The sequence below is a fragment of the Peromyscus californicus genome, unplaced genomic scaffold (assembly GCF_007827085.1).
Source record: "Peromyscus californicus insignis strain IS unplaced genomic scaffold, ASM782708v3 Scaffold_20__1_contigs__length_68692818, whole genome shotgun sequence".
Taxonomy (NCBI): domain Eukaryota; kingdom Metazoa; phylum Chordata; class Mammalia; order Rodentia; family Cricetidae; genus Peromyscus; species Peromyscus californicus.
Genome location: NW_026294503.1, coordinates 33,877,931 through 33,894,945, shown reverse-complemented (window position 1 = coordinate 33,894,945; position 17,015 = coordinate 33,877,931). Strand labels below are relative to the sequence as shown.

The 17,015-nt window shown below is 47.4% G+C and overlaps 1 protein-coding gene across 3 annotated transcripts in view; it reads left to right on the top strand.

The window, feature by feature from the left end:
- Zfat (zinc finger and AT-hook domain containing) overlaps positions 1 to 17,015 on the top strand; it is a 181,160-nt gene that overhangs the window by 45,412 nt on the left and 118,733 nt on the right. For 2 of the 3 annotated variants that reach the window (XM_052747939.1, XM_052747937.1), the window contains exon 3: positions 1,187 to 1,438. In XM_052747939.1, the coding sequence (XP_052603899.1) occupies positions 1,187 to 1,438 (252 nt within the window). Of the gene's footprint in view, positions 1 to 1,186; positions 1,439 to 13,981; positions 14,861 to 17,015 lie in introns of those variants that run through there. The other variant, XM_052747940.1, reaches the window with a different exon arrangement.

The following is a 17,015-nucleotide window of genomic DNA, read 5'->3' as shown; positions in this document are numbered from 1 at the left end:
TCCATCCCATAGGGTGCTCCCTTCCCAGGAACTTTCCTGTCCTGTTCTGGCCCCCCATGTCTCTGAATGCTTGAGGAGCCTGGGTTGAGGTGGGTTGTGTTGGCCAAGAGAACCCCAATCCTGCTGCTCTGCCCTGCAGACTGTGTTCTCATCTCCCTGCCTTGTGTGCCTTGGGGGACCTTATAATTAAAGTGTCCCAAAATGCTAGCCCTGAATAGAGTGGCTGGTGTTTCCTATGTGAGCCTCACCTCTTTAAGGAGCAGGAAGAGTCCTGCTCATTCTACAGCCAAGCCTTCACCTAAGATGGTGCCAAGCCCTTGGACCCCTCCTCTCAACCCTGAGGGGTTGTCCAATGCCAGCTCTGACATTGGGGTGTTGCCAAGCTGGGGCTCTAACCCTGCTTAGACCGTCTTAGGGTCCCTCCCAGGCATATGACAATCCATACAACTACATCAGTCCCAGTTCACATGACTGTATGTGCAGTTCTGCCCACTGCTCCTGCTTCCTGCTTAATCCCACCTTCATTCTGGAGGTATTTTCATGATGAGCACCAATGGACGAGAATGCTGTTGTAATGTGGTTTGGAACTCACTCAGAAACAGTTCTGATCATGCTGTTTAAAAATCCCTAGGTCACTAGGCAACTTGAAAAATGTAACTATTATTGTTTGCCCTCTTATTTGTGGCATTACATTGTAATAGCTTTTCCCCCTCCTTTTTACCCAGACAGTTTGAGTCTTTGACACAATCAGAATAGTTGTGTAACCCATTAAGAATGTGATACTCTCAGCAGTTCCTGAAAACCATTTGCAAAGGAGTCCTGGAGCACTTTCTGAGCAATGGATTTAAGTGGAAGTGAGGATTAATAAGGGGCAGGATTTGTGTACTGCCAGCCGTCACCACAGCATGAACTTGTGCCCCCTTCCAGCTTTATTGAAGGAGTGTGTGCAAAGGTTCTGACCAGTTGGTAGTCATGACACAGGATATTGCAAAATCAATTACCATTAGTAGTAGATGCAGTAGCATTAGCATTAAAGATATTTGCAGCTGGTAATTTGGGGAACCACCTCAGACTTTTCATTTTTAATAAAACACAGAACATGACCATACTTAGACAAAGAAGTTGAGTAACTGCCCTGCTCTGCCTCCTCATATGACTGCCTCCTGCTCTGTTGTTTCTTTTACAGAGTTTTTGGTTATGAAGAGAAAGAGAGGCAGGCCTAAGGGTTCCACAAAGAAGCCCAGCACTGAAGAGGAGATGGTTGAAAGCCTCGTGAACCCCAGTGAGGATGGTCCCCTGGCTCCGGAGGAAGGGAGTGACCTGGCACCTAGCAGCTTGGAGTGTAGCAAGTGCTGTCGGAAGTTCTCCAACACACGCCAGCTGCGCAAGCACATCTGCATCATTGTGCTAAATCTGGGTGAGGAGGAAGCAGATGCAGGTTAGTGCTGCATGCCAGGTTCTTATCAAGAGCAGTACCAGCCAATACCTGCTTTCAGGCTTGTTGCTTGGAAGTAATGTGAGCCTGCGCAGGACTCTCCATCTGGTTCAAGATGGGTTATTTACTGTTCCTGATAATAGTCCTTGAGGTGAAGATGTCATGCAGTAGGTGAGACCCACTGGTCAGAGGTGCTTGGTGGGAGAGGAGCTGTGGGGACGGACTGCATCAGTGGTAAAGCTCTATCTCCACCTTGGTGAATTCATGTGTTGGGAGGAAAGGGAGCTTTTGGAAACAAAACGTTGAAGGGCGGTCGGTCATCAAGAGCAGCCATTCTAATATGAGATAATGCTTGAGTGTGGGTCGGGGGACACTGAAGTGGACAGATGGAGTCAAGGTTAGCAGGCTCGTTGGTCACTGGTGACTGATGGCTAGACTGTGGTGGGCGTTCTTGAAGAGAAAACATCATGTACTTCCTCTGGCTATGTTCTTGGCTAGACTGCAACACTGAAGCACCTGGAGTGGGCTGAGGGTGACCACAAGCATGGCGTGAAGTGGCTGCAGCATCGCAGATCCATAGATGACCCTCTGGAAGGAGATGCAGCACTACACCAAGGGTGCCTGGGCCTTTCCCTCCTTTCTCTCTTCAAGACTCACCCGTGTCAGGGAGTTCTTGGTGGGCTGGGCTGTGCAAAGCGTGCCCCGTGGGAGCCCAGCCTGTGGTCAGGGTTTGAATCTGTTCCAGCCTTGCTAGCCGGCTTTAGCTTCAGTTTCTTCATCCGTAACACAGGAATGAAAACTGCTATTTTGTGTGAGGGCCTTGAGTGTTATGTGAGACAGGGCTTCCACAGAGCTTGCCGTATGGGAAGACCCAGTCTTCACTAACTGCTCTGTTAGCTGGTGTATCCAGGTGGCCACAGCACTTTGGCCACCCTAGCTGTTCCAAGGACAGCACACTTGGACACTGAAAAGGCAAGACATGTGCCTGGTGTCTGTTAGGTAACAAGAGCACCTGGCCTTTGATCCCAGGCCATCCTCTGAATGGCTGTTCTTAATTTATTTACTGTAAATGTCTCCCAGTGATGAAGCAGGGTGCTTGGTATGCAAAATCCCAGCACAGATTGGATGAATTATTAAGTAATTCATCAATTCATACTTAACAGGCGTCCAGGTGGGTGGCCGAGGCTCACTGCCAGCATCTGTGGCAGCTGATTAAGACATGCTTCCAATCTCCTAAAGAGCTGTAAAGGTGATCATGTGACCCTTGCTACTTCGTGTGCTAACAGAATCCTGACATGGCAGTGGGCTGGCAGCTGTCCCACAATGTGCGAGGTGTGAGATTGCACTGGGGGTCTGTATCTCAGCTTGGAAACAAAAGTCATTTTGGAAAATTGAAGATGGGTTTTAGAGAGCAGTTGCTTAGGATCAAGGCCATACTGTCTCTGACCCTGAAAGCCAGACAGCCCTGGCCCTGTAATTCATTGATGTGGGTTATGGGCATTACTGGTCTCTGTGTCTCTGCTTTTCTGTCTCACTGTCCCTTTTACACCCACATGCAGGTATGTACAGACACACGCACACACACCTACCCCTCCTCTCCTCTGGCATCCTTCTTAATACTTGTTGCCTCTTCAGCCGCTCTGGCCACTAAGGCAGCCTTTCTGATTTCTGCCTGGTCCTTCTACACACTGGTTCTCTGCTGTTAGGTTCTGGTTGCTGTTTCTCCAAAGCCTTCTCCTGTCATGGCTGAGATGCCTCTGATGTTTCTGAAGATGCCTGGTATTAGGGATTTCAACTCTTTTGTGGTACTGAATTTTCCTTCCTGCCTCCCAGATCTAGGTTTAATTTTGAGGCAAAGTAGTGTGTTCTCATCAAGCTGGCATAAAATCTATCTCTTCATGTTAGTTCTTCACCTTTTTCCACTCCAGATGACCTTGTTATGTGGCATTGTGGCATCATCTTCTATGGTGTCCATGTTCCAGTGTTGAGGTCAGCCATGGCACAGTTGTGTTATTATTTTTTCTTGTGTGTAATTATAAACAAGGACTTAGTAAAATCTCAAGTATTTATCTGTGCGTGTGGTTAAATTCCTGGCTGCATATCTGCCTAGTCAGAAAGTATGTGCTACTACATTTCTCCATAGATAGCTCCCACCAACTTATGGTCCCAAACTGTCTGGGAGCACCATTGGATGTTATAAGTTCTGTTGTCTTTTTGTGTACGTATGTTATGTGTGTGAGGATGGCATGCACAGGCCAAAGGTATCCTCAGTTATTGTTCCTCGGTTCCTGTCTACTAGACAGGCTCTCTCAGTGGTTTTTAAGCTGCCTGGCCAGTAAGCCCCAGGTATCTGCTTGTCTTGGCCTTCTAGAGCTGAGATTGTAAGAATGTGCTATCATGCCTGTGGTTTAAAAAAATTCTTAAGGTGGAGTCTGGGATAAACTTAGATCCATGTGCTTGCAAGGTAAACACTTCACTGACAGCCATTTCCCTCACCCCATTGTTTCCTTTCATAATACAGGGGATTCTAAGAAGAAGGCAAATATAACTCAGAATTGTAGAGTATAGGTGAAGTGCCTATTACACTGCCCATGAGGGAATACCTTACTCCATTCTTGGCCCCCATACATCTTTCCAGGACTCTTCTGGGATCTCTTTGCATCCTCTAGTCTAGCAGATACACTGTTTTTAGACTATGTGTGTGTGTGTGTGTGTGTGTGTGTGTGTGTGTGTGTGTGTGTGTGTGTGAGAGAGAGAGAGAGAGAGAGAGAGAGAGAGAGAGAGAGACAGAGACAGAGAGAGACAGAGAGAGAGAGAGAGAGACCGACCTATTAAGTTCATTTGGTGTTACTCATATATTCATGGGTGTAGGGCAGATCACTTGAGATTGGATAACCTTTTGGGAGAAGGTCCCTGGAGAAAGTTGATCCTCTCTCTCTCAGCAGCCCTTGACTGCCTGTAGTTCTTCATCTAGGAGTGAGGCTTTGGGACATTTCCTCTATCCTCTTGGCACATCAACTAGTATGGATGTTATGCATGTCTTTTTAGGCAGCCATATTTTTGAGATTTCATGGTGCAGCATCCCTATCATGTCTAGAAGATACTATCTTGCAGCAGGCATCCTGGCCCTTTGACTCTTACAGTATTTCCTCCCATCTTCTACATTTGTACTGTAAATATCAACTCTGAGGGTAAGCACCTTATACTCCTCTACATTTACTTACTCTGCATTTTAATCAGTTCTCTATCTCTATAGTAGCCTCCAACTGCTGCAAAATGAAGCTTCTTTGATGAGGGGTGAGAGCCACATTTACCTGTGGTATAAAGATTAGTGTTTAGAGTATAGTTAGAAGCCGTATTGATTTAGGGAAATGGTAGTTGTTTCTCCTCGAGAGTCTCCGACCTCTCCAGCCAGGGATAATGGGCCAGGTATACAGTATCAAGCATTTCCTCTTATTGAATGGTGTTAAGTCCAATTAGACAGCTGTGGGTTATTACCAAGATCCAGGTGCCTCTATTGCACTATTGGAACATTTGTTAGACCAGCCATTGTTGTGGTGCATAGGCTTAACATCTGGGTAGAACTGTTGATTTTTTTTTCTTCCTTGGCAACCTGTGTAGCTCCTTCTGATAATATGAGAACCAGTCCTCAGGAGGGAGGCTTCCAGGTCAGATCGGGCTCCCTTCCTCCAAGTCTTGTGTCTGAAGTATGTGATATCTTCATCTATAGGGACTTACCTTCAAGTTCTGAGAGGCAGCCAAAGGCAATGGCAGCGCCCTCTATTCTTCGGAGAGGGTCTCTCGGACCCCTGACTCACAACATGAAGTGAGGTTTCCCTTGTCTGGCTCTGGGGTATTTGTTAGGTGCCCTACGGCTCCTAGGGGAGTATTATCACCTTGTGTGGCATAATTCTATTAAAATGTGTATGTGTGTGTGTATGTTAAGTGAGCTTATAAAAAACTATGTTCCCAGGTATACTTTTTAAGACTGTATTTTTTTTTAAATTATTATACAAACTTTTCTAATACCTCTCAGGTTGCAGGGGATGTTCTCAGAGTTTCATGGTGAATGCCTCATTTAGTTCTAAACCTCAAGAGGAAGGCGTTGTTATTTTGCCTTAAGAGAAGATTGATCACCTTGATGATAGCTCTGACTGAGCTTGATATGTAGATCAGGCTGCCCTTGAACTCCAAGAGATCTGCCTGCCTCAGCCTCTGGAATGAAAGGAATATGCCACCACTCCCAGTTTGAAAAAGATTGATTCACAGCCTGACTGTGGTTGTTGTGACTGTTTTGCTTGGTGTTCCAACCCCAAACAATGAGCAAATGCCAACTGTTGTCATTTTCAAATACCATACAACATCTCTTCGTAGGTGTGGGCGTTAGGATCGTCTCAAAATAGTCTTTTTATTTATTTATTTTAAATTTGTTTTTTTGAGACAGGGTTTCTCTGTGTAGCTTTGTGCCTTTCCTGGAACTTACTCTGTAGCCCAGGCTAGCCTTGAACTCACAGAGATCTGCCTGCCCCCCCCCCCCCCCCCCCCCCAGTGCTGGGATTAAAGGTGTGTGCCACCACCACCCGGCTTTTGAAACAGTCTTCAACATGCAATATTATCACTAGTCTTTGCATGCCATTATTGACTTAGGTAAATGCCTCATCACACAATTTTGGGTAGAGATGGAGTATTTTACATTTCAGCACATTTAGGTATGGTCAGACTGAGCTGTGAGTGCAGGTCCCAGCTCCTCTCCAGCTCAGGCTGCAGGCTGCAGCCTCCTTTGCCCTCTTTGTCCTACATTGTGTAAATTGTTATCCCTTTGATCTCTCATGCAAAGCGTGCTCTAGCACCTTTCATTTGCAGCTCTTTCATCACTAATGGGTTCTTTCTGTGTATGGTTAGGTAACTGGCTGTTTGTGTTTGTATATGGTTGGGGTAGTCATCATTCATATCGTTAACTCACTGTCCTGTGTGCTTAAAATAGTCCCTACAGATTGTCATTTACCCTTTAAAGTCTCTTGCATTTCTTTGTTGTTTTAAATTCCTTGCCCTTTTTTATTGTTAACTTAGAAAGCTGTCATCATGTCCTCAAATATAGTCAATCATGTGCTTTCATTCAATCTATATATTTGGAAATTATTATAATTTGGAAATTATATTTCTGCATAACTTGGGAAGTAAGGCACACACATACACACATGATCAATACATTCATGTCAAGGAATTCTTAATAAATGTTAGTTAATAAAATAGATTAAAATATAAGATCTGCAGAGAAGACAAGGGTCTTGCAGTTCAAAGTCTGAAAAACCCATACAAATAAACATTGTGCTTTGGAGTTACAAAGACAGTGCACAATGGCCCCATTGTCCCCAAACCCTCACACAAAACTAGTATTCAGATTCTGAGTGTGCTGGTGTGGTTCAGGTCACTTGTCGCCCATATAGATTTATCAGCCGTTCTGCCAGTAGGTGGCAGAATTGCGCTGTTCCCTCAGAGCTCACCTGTTGCTGCCCCTTTACACTGTACTCCCAACAGGCGTACACTGATCTGGTCTCCAAGTCTGTGATTTTGTCATTTTGAGAATGCTGTGTAAATTGAACAACACAGTATGTGATCCTGTAAGAATGATAAAAAAAACCCCAAAACCCAAAAACCAAAACAAAACAGCCCTGTGTTTAAATTCCGTTTCTAATTTAGTCACTGGGGAATTTAAGTCTAGCCATGGTGTTTATCCAGAGTCCCCCATTCTTTTGGGGAGAGGTGAGGAGCAAGATCTTTTCTTCCTGGCTGTGCCTTGTGCTCCCACACTCCTTCCTTACAAATCAGTGTTATCTCTGCCTCTGGGATGCAGAGCACATTCCTTCCTTGTGCCTCAGGCAGGGAGGGTTCCATCCACCTTGGGGAGAAATGGAAGTCCCTCTGCATGCTTCCTGCTGTTTTCAGTCCACTCCATGATAATTAGACAGTGACTGCAGCAAGGCAGGCAGGCACGGTCCTCCTAACAGGATTATCAGTGTACACAGTAATAAGCCGTGTGGAAAATAGCTTCATCCTTCATTGATCCAGGTGACCTCAAAGGACTTTAATTTCACAGATACCTCATGGGAAGGTAGAGGCCTCGTTGGTTTTCTCCCTCTCTGGTCTCCGTGGATGCCTCTCAAATATGTAGAAGTGTCCTTATGCCTGGCTGCCTGGGGCTGAGCTCCTCCCACTGTGCCGTGCGCCCACCTCTGCCAAGCACAGCATTGCAGTTGGAAAACAGTCACATAATTCTTCCAGTACATTCACTGTAAAGAGCACTTCTGTGACATTTCAGAAATTGACCTTGACTCTACAGCTTGTTAAAACAATTAGAAAAAAACAAAGTAAGTGGGCTATTTTTTTTTTCCCCTTCTCCTCTGAACCCTGACAAGTTAAAATAACATTTTGGATATGTATTCAACATTTATTTATTTTATTCTGCATTTCAATAGTAAGAGGAACTGGGAAAAGAAATGGTTTTCCCCTGTTGTTATGAGAAACAGCTGGTGTTTTTGAAAAACATTTTTCAGCCTACAGAAATCAATATGTCAAGTTTTATCACAAGTGGCTTCTGAGCCTCCAAAGTTGGTTATTTCTGAGGTCATTCCCTGCAAAGAGAGTTGCAAAATCCCCCATTGCTCACGTGAGATGTATCCCATGTAAGAACACATCGTGGTTTCCAGGTCATCCCAAAGACCCCGTGTGTTCGCCTTGGAATTCTGGGCTGTACCTCAACTCTGTGCCTTCTGCTGCGATTGTGACAGCTGCTGGTGACCTGATGAAGAGGGTTGTGAGCTGCAGTTGAGAGTTTGCAAGTGGAAAGGGTATGTGTGCAGCGGCCTGCTGAGGGCCACACCTCTCTCCTTGGGAAGCTGCCTGTTGATGCTGGCTGTTTCTTTTTGCAGCCTATTTGTGATTTTTGTTTTCTCTTCACTACTCAGGGAACAGACACTGGTAGGCATCGAGCTGAGCTCAGCCTTGGGTACACTTGGAGTGAGGATGTGTGTTGTGTGACCGACGTTCCTAGGGAGACACAACACACGTATATCTACTCACCCTAGATAGGGAGCCCATGACAGACCAGAGTAATAGATACCAACAAAGTCCACTTGGTGAACCAATGAGTTTTATTGGGGTTAGTCACAGAAGCAGAAATGACTCAAAGACAGCTGTATCACCAAAGCCCAACTCATAAAAGTAGGGAATTTGGAGCTCACTTCACAGCCTGCAGGCAGCTCAACAGGTTGAAGAGTGTCCTTTCCAGGTGGCTCGGTTGGTCTAAACCTCTTCCAGGCTGGTTTCTTCTTCAGCATATGGTAGTGGTTCTTAACCTATGGGTCTGATCCTCTTTGAGGTCGAATGACGCTTTCACAGGTGACCCCTGAGACCATCGGAAAACACAGATATGTACATTGAGATTCAGAACAGTAGCAACATTGCAGTTATGAAGTAACAATGAAAATGGTTGGGGGTCACCACAACATGAGGAACTATATTAAAGGGTTGCAGCATCAGGAAGGTTGAGAACCACTGGCAAATGGGCTTGCTGAGAGTCTTCTTTGTACCTTGGCTTGTCCAAGAGTGACTCCCAGTGGTCTTTATTGTTTCCTCTTGGAAGGGGAGGGGGCCTATTGAATCTGCTCAATTTCAGGGACTTCCTGAAGCTGTTTTGAGTTGTGTGTTTTCTGACTTAAAGAGCTTCCCAGGAGGATGGAATGTTTCAATCTGAGAGCAAAAGTGACATGGAAGCTATGGCCCAACACAGTTCAAGTTCCCTGTGATCCAGCTTCTTCAGCTCTGCTGCCTGCCCCCGGTTCCTGCCCAGTCTGCTCCAGTCCCTTCCTCGTCTGCCCATCACAGAACTGTGCCTAATTCTCTCCATAGGTGTGGATCAGGCCACACCTCTTGAGCAGTGCTTCCCAGATAGCAGGAGCTCTGATGTCACCAACTGCTTTCTGGTTGGTGGATCCAGCCAGAGTGAGCAGCCACCATCTTGAATTTGACGTTGAACTAGAGGGGAAGAGAGAGAAATGGGAGTTTTTTTTTTTTGTTTGTTTGTTTTTTTTCATGGTCTAGGAGTATCATTTCTTCCCACATATTTTATCAGCCAAGAGGGATCACATGGCCTTAACTAATCTTAAATAGCCTGTAGTCCAGCCATGATCCCAGTGTGGAAGAGAACAAGAAATGCTTGCGTGGTAACCATTACTAAAACACACACACTGGGCTTCTACTCATGTCTACAGTTCATCTTTATCTGTGAGGCAGTGTCCTATGAATATCCTGCTGGGCCCGGCTTCAGTTTGGCTGTTGTCCAGGCAACCAGGGCTCTGCAGTGTGTAGTGAGAATCTCTCATCTAACTTCTCTCTGCATCTGTCTTGGTACCTCTCCCCACCATCCTGATGTCCCAAGCCTTCCTCACCTGCCACATCTTGTCCCTCTCCATGGGAGGCTGACTGGTCCTGCGGAATGCTCTATTCTCTGTTGTGCTGTGGATTGGGGCCCGTCATTATCTCCACAGTCTCTGGTAAGAGCTCAGGTCTGCCCTCCCATTCCCTCCACGCTCTGTACACACCAGTGGCTGGCAGAATTGTTGAGGCTACATTATGGTAAATTACAACTTATTTACCCATAGGTTGTAATTTTAAAGTTAATAAGCATTTACAGAGTCCCTACTATGGCCCAGCTATTATGCTTAGTGCTTTACAAATACCAGTTCATTTCTTTTTCATAGAAGCTCTTGGGGTGTTTACTGTTTCTGTTTCAGTTTCACAGGGAGAAAACTTAGGCAAACAGCCTATCTCATATGACCAGGTGATTTGTCAAGCGCTTTGGCTCAGATGCGTATACTACTGTAGCAGTGTTACAGGCATTGTAAAACAGACAAAAAAATGTAGAAAGGTCAGAGGGTAAAGCGGAGTTCCCTTTTCTTCCCGAGTTTGAGTTGGGTTGTTCAGGTGTCTCCAAGTGTGTCTCTCCCCTCTATTGATGTGGTTGCTCCCCCTGAATGAGCTGTGTCTTTCCAGAACATGGAGCAACCTAGTCCCTACTGTGAAGGTAGCCCCTGCAGCATACCCACTACTGTTCACTCTGTACTTCCTGCCTGGTTAGTTAAGGCCTGGCTGCTACACTTCTCCTCCCTCTGCTTTACCCCCTTGGCAGCCCCCAAACCAATGGAGGCACTGACATAACATTAGGGCCTTTTCTTTGGACACCTGCCTTCTTCCATACCAGCACCTCCTGCTCATTTCTAAGTCACAAGGCTCAGCCTCGGTGTCCCTTTCCTGTGCTCCACCTAGGCCTCCCGAAGCTTCTGGGTTCGCTCCTCTGTGGACACTCCTCTCTGTGTTCCCTGGCCAGTTTCTGAGCTTGTTTACTATATGCCTATGGTGTGGTAGGTGGACTTCCCTTCTGCTGGGGCCTGCTTCCCCAGGGACTAAGTCAAAAGATTTTCCTCTTCCTTTTCTTCATCAGTATCCTGATGGGTTTGCCATAAGCAGACATTGCAGCTTGCTTGCTTGGTGGCCATGTCATGTGTCAGGTGCTCAGTTTATCTTTTGAGATGTCCCAATCCTCCTAAGGCTGAAGCTGCTGCTGTGCGGGACACTCAGAGTGTTCCGTAGCTACCATCTGTTCTCCTGTGTGAGGGCCTCCTTTCCCCTCCCCTCTGAATAACCACTCATCCTTCCATTGTCCTAGAACTCTAGCAGCCCCCAAACCAGTGGGGCACGGACACAGCATTGAGGCCTTCTCTTTAGGACATCTGCCCTCTCCCGTACCAGCCAGCTTCTGGTCATCTCTAAATCACGGGGCCGTGCTGGATCTTCTGCACTCAGCCCCAGCATCCTTTCCTGTGGTTGGTCTGGGCTTCCCAGAAGCCCCGCCTTCCCTCCGCTCTTGTGCATCCTTCTCTCTGTTGCCTGGAACCTGTGCAAGGCCAGGTTCCTGATGCAGACACCTGGTGCTCCACAGCTGCTTCTGTTGGCTCCACAGACGGTACATTCTTTTATTCTTCACCCCAGTTTTTCATGTCTCACGGGTCAGCTATTAGCCCATGTTTCCAGGATTACCACTCCTCACTGGTAGAAACTCCAGACTTAACATATAACCTCTTCTTTTCACTCACTCCCACATCTTCCAGTCTCCTGGTTCTGCTGACCGGCTCTTCCAGCAAGTTCTGGAGTCTTGACCTTTGATACGCCCTCCCCCACATCTTTTGTCATCTCCGTGTAGAGTTCACATTGACTTTGGACCAATCACTGTCTTTGTGGTTCTCCTTCTAGATCTAAGAACCTGTCCTTCCTAGATGGTGCAGAACACAGGGGACCTGTGCTTCTTGCTGAAGTTTCTCCCATGTCCCACCATCTAGGCCATTGCTTAGCCTGGCCGGTCTCACCATGTTCTAAGACTGGGCTGTTTGTCTCAGGCCACTCACTTCCTCTTTGCCTCTCTTGCTAATAGTTGTCCCCAGATTATTCCAGTGTTTGCCTCCTGCAGAGTTCTCTCAGCGCCCTTAGCCAGCTATTTTGTCCTTTTCTTGTCTTCCTGAGGAGTAGGGTGCCTGCGGCATAGGCAGTGCTGGTGAGGGTGAGGGTCGGTGGGCACATAGTGCTTATTATTCAGAGACTTCGGATGCTTTGCACAAAGTTCACATTCATCCTCGGTGTTGCTTGGAGAAGGAGGGAATCAGACACCTAGAGCTGTGAGCACGTGGGAAGCTTTAGGGGGTTAGACAGGGGCCTGGAAGATCAGACTGGGAAGGCTTCCATTTACATACTTCTGTATGTTCCAGAGGTCATGGAGGCCTGAGCTTCCCACACTTGAGTGCAATTCCAGAGACCTGGGTCGGGGGAGGGGGGGCGGGCTTAGGAAGTGTAGTAGCTGGTTCTACAGTACTGCTGCCGTCCTCAAATGCCCACCTGAGCCAGCTGCTGTGCTAGGTACTATGTGTCTGCTTCCTTCTGCCACTGGATGCCAGGGCAAGGGCCTTCTCCTCCTTCAGGTTAAGAAATGGAGGGTCTGCTAGGCTAGAGAACTTTGCAGAGGCCGGCTGAAGGAAGAGTGCATGTGGAAGGGAAGACTTGAGTCTAGGTCTCTGAGACTCCCAGGATCCATCTCTTGCTATGAGGATCACAGCCTCTGGGAGGCAGCGTCCTGCATTGCTGACCTTCATTCTCCTCCCTGGCAGTCCCAGGGTCCCACAAGTTAAAACCTGCCTGTAGGCCTGTTGATATTTTAGCCTGGCAATAGATGTGCCGGCTAGTGAGAAGCAGGGCTGACATTGCATCCCACCTTCCTTGTCTGTTGCTGGTGTCTTGTGGCTCTTTAGGGAGCAGATGATACTTGGGCACCTTTTCAGGGGTCTGCGACACTCACTGAATCTTGCCCCAGAAGACTGTACTAACACTTTTGAAAGGAAGGCTTTGTCAGTATCTCAGAACCAGCTACAGGCTGAGGACTCTGTGTAGTGGAGGCCTGCTGGATCATGCTGGAAGTAGCAGGAGTAGCTCAGTGACCTTATTGCTGTCTGGATTTCAGGGGGCTGCCTGCTCTCTCCCAGTGTGGACAGGCCAGGACTAGGGTGGGAGTGATGCCGCTCCTGTCATTAGGCTTTATTGAGCAGAGGTGCAAGTGTATAAACAGGGTTTCAGCACTAGATTATAGACTGAGGACATGGCCACTCCAAAGTATGGGGGAGGGGAAGCTTTTTATTGTAGATATGAAGAAGATGCAGCCAGAGGCCTCTGGAAGAGTCCAGAGCAGAGGGAGAAAGTGGTAAACTGAACATGGCCAGCAGACTGGAGTAGGCCATAAGAAGAGAGAGGAGAGTGGAGAGCATGAGAGGGAGAGAAAGAGATTACCAAGAGAGAAGGGGACCAAGAGAGGAGGGCAAGAGAGAGTGCACATGGCCCAAATGGCAGGGTTGTGTGGAATGGGGAGCTGGGGGAAGAGAAGCCAGTGAGCTAGAGAAGTTTAGGGTAGGGGGTGCTGTGAGAAGAGCTGAGGAGAATCATAGGTAGTTGGGATACCCAGTGAGCCTGAAGGCCAGCATGCACTTCGTATACTAATAGGTACCACAAATAGCCATTTGTCCCTTCTGACAGAGATGATGAAGTACCTGCTTTGGTAGAGGGGAACAGGCTCCAGAATTTGGGGGAGTGGAGTTTCCTTTGGAGCTGACTCAAGCAACGGCTGTGCATTGTAAGCCTGGTCTGAAGGACTGCTCGGTGTCCCTGTGGCAAACTCTCAGAGCTGAGTGGTTCTGCAGTGGATGGCCCAGGGCTGGCAGCCCTTTAGCAAATGCCTGGGCCTGGCGCTTCCAAGATGGTGAGGAAGTCTGCTGTAGCTCATTCAGTGAGCTCTTCCCGCACACACATTCTCACCTCTGTTTACCCTGAGCTCACGCTGCTGGGTGCCAAGGCAGACTTTGGGGACTAAACTTGAGTTAGACAAACCCAACCCTTGGAGCAGCTGAGTGTCTGGAGAGCAGAACAGGGACACAGACACATATGCTACAATGGAGGGGTGAAGCACGGGTGGAGGGCAGGACCATACCTCTAATGCGACTTCTTGGAGGTTTCCTGGAGGAGGAGTTTGTGGGCTGGGAGTGTCTGCCATCTCCAGCATGCTGTGGCAGGAGGGGAGAAAGTGAAAGTGGCCGATAGGCATTTGCTGCTTGATGGTGTGTGCTGAACCCAGAGGTGAAGCAGGACGTGGGCACCCTGAGGGGAAGTCTGGGAGGTCCACTCAGTGAGTATGTGGTATGGGGAAGGAGCATGCTACGTGAAGGCTCCTGCCCTCCCTCGGCTCATTTTCATTGAAGAAATCTCTCTGTGGAAGCTGTTGGAAGCAGGGCTCACCTGTCCTTCCCTCATCACAGAGAGACAGGGAGGTGTGAGAAAGCCCGAGGGAAGAGGGAAAGAATGATGCATATTCAGCAGGTTAGCAAGAATGATTGCGAGGCTGCAAAGCTTCCTAAACTGCTGTATTAGCAGGGTGGAACAAATTGGTGGCAGAGTCCCAGAATATAATCCCTTATCAGTCGGCTGTTCTGACAACTGTTCTGGGCCTTTCGTTAATGTGGCTGATAATATTTGACTCTCTGGGGCATTCTGAGATTTAATTAGTTCTGGGGCAATTTAGAATAGGTACTTTAGAATACTAGTGCCATGCTAACTATATAAGAACGCGCATAAACTAGTGTCTACAAACTGTGATGCCCTGGTCTGGAAAACATGTGACATGCAGAGCACTCTGTGACTTGCTGTGGGAATTCAAGGATGGAAAGTGTGGGTGCAAATCCTTCCCTCTGTGTGTGGAGAGTTGGGAACAAGGAGCACAGTGGCAGCGGTGTTGTGGCGAGCAAAGAGCTGGAAGACATCTGTGCAAAAGGAACACAGGTAAGAAGTGTTGCAGCTAGCGTCCTTCTGTATTTGTTACCTCATTGCTGTAACAGAGCATCTATGGAGAACAGCTCAAGGTGGGGAAGATTGATTTTGCCTTCAGTTTGAAAGGATATGGTCTGTCGTGGTGTCTTGATGAACTGCCAGCTCACATCTGGGTACATCAGGGTGCTGAGTGATCAGGGATGATGCTCAGCTCCCTCTCTTTCTCTCTTTCCCCCCTTTTTATTCAGTACAGGTCCCAAGCCAGTGAGACAGAAGGCCCACGTTCAGGGTGGGGTCTTCTTCCTTAATTAATCCTCTTTGGAAACACACACACACCATACACACACACACACACACACGAGAGAGAGAGAGAGAGAGAGAGAGAGAGAGAGAGAGAGAGAGAGAGAGAGAGAGGTGGTGGTGGATTGGTTTCCTGTGTGATTCAATCAAGTGAGCAGCAAAAAATATGAAGAGTAACTATCACAGCTTCCTATGTGCAAGGGTGGGGGACACTCAGTAGAGTTGAAAGTGAATGTGTGGATATGCATGCTTACAGGTCAGGGGCTAAGTGGAATGGGAAGGTTTGAACCTCTGTTGTCACCTAGAATTATCAAGTGCCTGCTGTGTGTATATCTGGTAGTTGATGACTACATGGTGTTCACTAAAGAGAGGCCCTTGCCATAACGCTCTCAGAGAATTGGACAGATATTGTCCTAACATGGTGGGTAGGGTATGGCAGGAGGTCTGGAAGGATGGTGTGGAGCTGCCCTGCAGCCGAGGATCTAGTTCTGAAGTGTGGAGATGGAAGTAATACTTGGAACTTGAAGAGGTGTGGGGAGCATGGGAGAGGGACGTAGTGTAAATTCGGTTACAGAGGAGCAAGCAAACACTCCGTAGGCACAAGGATCTGGTGTGGGGTCCTGAGGTATCTGATTCAGCAGTGAAAATTGATAGAAGGGACCTGTTTTAGAGATGCTGAGGGAAGGAGATGGGAGGCTGTGTTGTTCTTAGCCTGGGAGCTTGAATTGACAGGGGTATCGTCTTTGCCAATCTCTGATGCCAGGGATGATAAACAGGTTTGATAGAAAGGATGAGTTAATTTTGGTTGAAGATCAAGTTTGATAGACTGAAAATGTGCAAGAGGATGCTTTCTGTCAGAGCATGGAGCCAGCGTGCTGGTACAGGGCTTCAACATCAGTGTCCTTAGCAGCTCAGGATGTGAAAAGATGGTCCAGGTCCTGAGGACCTGAGATGACTAGAGGCATGTAGTAGAAAAGCTTGCCTTTGTGGAGAAGTGGGTGTGTAGTGAAGCTCCAGATGAGGCTAGGATAAAGGAGCCACTGGGTCGTATTACCCAAATAGGTAAAGGGCTAGGGTTGAGAGATCTCAGGACTCCGTGGGATTATGTGATGGGGTATCCACCAGAGGAGACTACTTGGACACAGGTTTAAACCAATAGAAAGTCTTTATTAGCTGGGCCAGCAACTACCATGGGTGTCCCAGATCCCAGTGTAGCCCTGAACCTTTCTTAGCGTGAGCTCTTAAGCACAGAAACCATGCTCTGGGTTGACATACTTAAGTTAACAAGAACAGTTAGCCAGAAACAGAACTACAGAAGCAAAAAAGCAAGGTTAATACATTTAGAGACTTTCTCAGAACTATGGACTTTGATGAATTAGGCCTTTGTTTTCATTTTGGCAGGTGGTACTTTTGGCATGCTGAGTTTTTTGGCCTCAGTGGTACTTCTATCATGGAGTCAGTTGTGCTAAGGTCTAGGAGCCTACTAAGGTCTAGGATCCTGTTAAAGTTGGGCTTAGAGATGAAGTTACTCAGTGATCAGTTGGCAGCAAGGGAGTGTAGAAATAAAAATTCACCCTACTCTTTTTTTTTTTGCCTTTTATATCCTGTTGGTGCCTCCAGTGGCCAGACCCAGTTTGAAACCAGATGGCTCTGGTGTCTGTTGTGTGACCCCTGTGGGTCAGCTCTGGGGATGGGAATTGGGTAAAGAAGAGTAGAGGTTAGCCCAGAGAGGCCAGTGGGACTGCTGCAGACCCCAGGGTACGTGGGTCCTTTTCTTCATATCTACCCTTAAAGGACATGTCAGGCTTTGCTTCTTTGCAAAGACTGCCTGTAGTATTCTGCCAGAACACATCAGTGCATGCAGGGT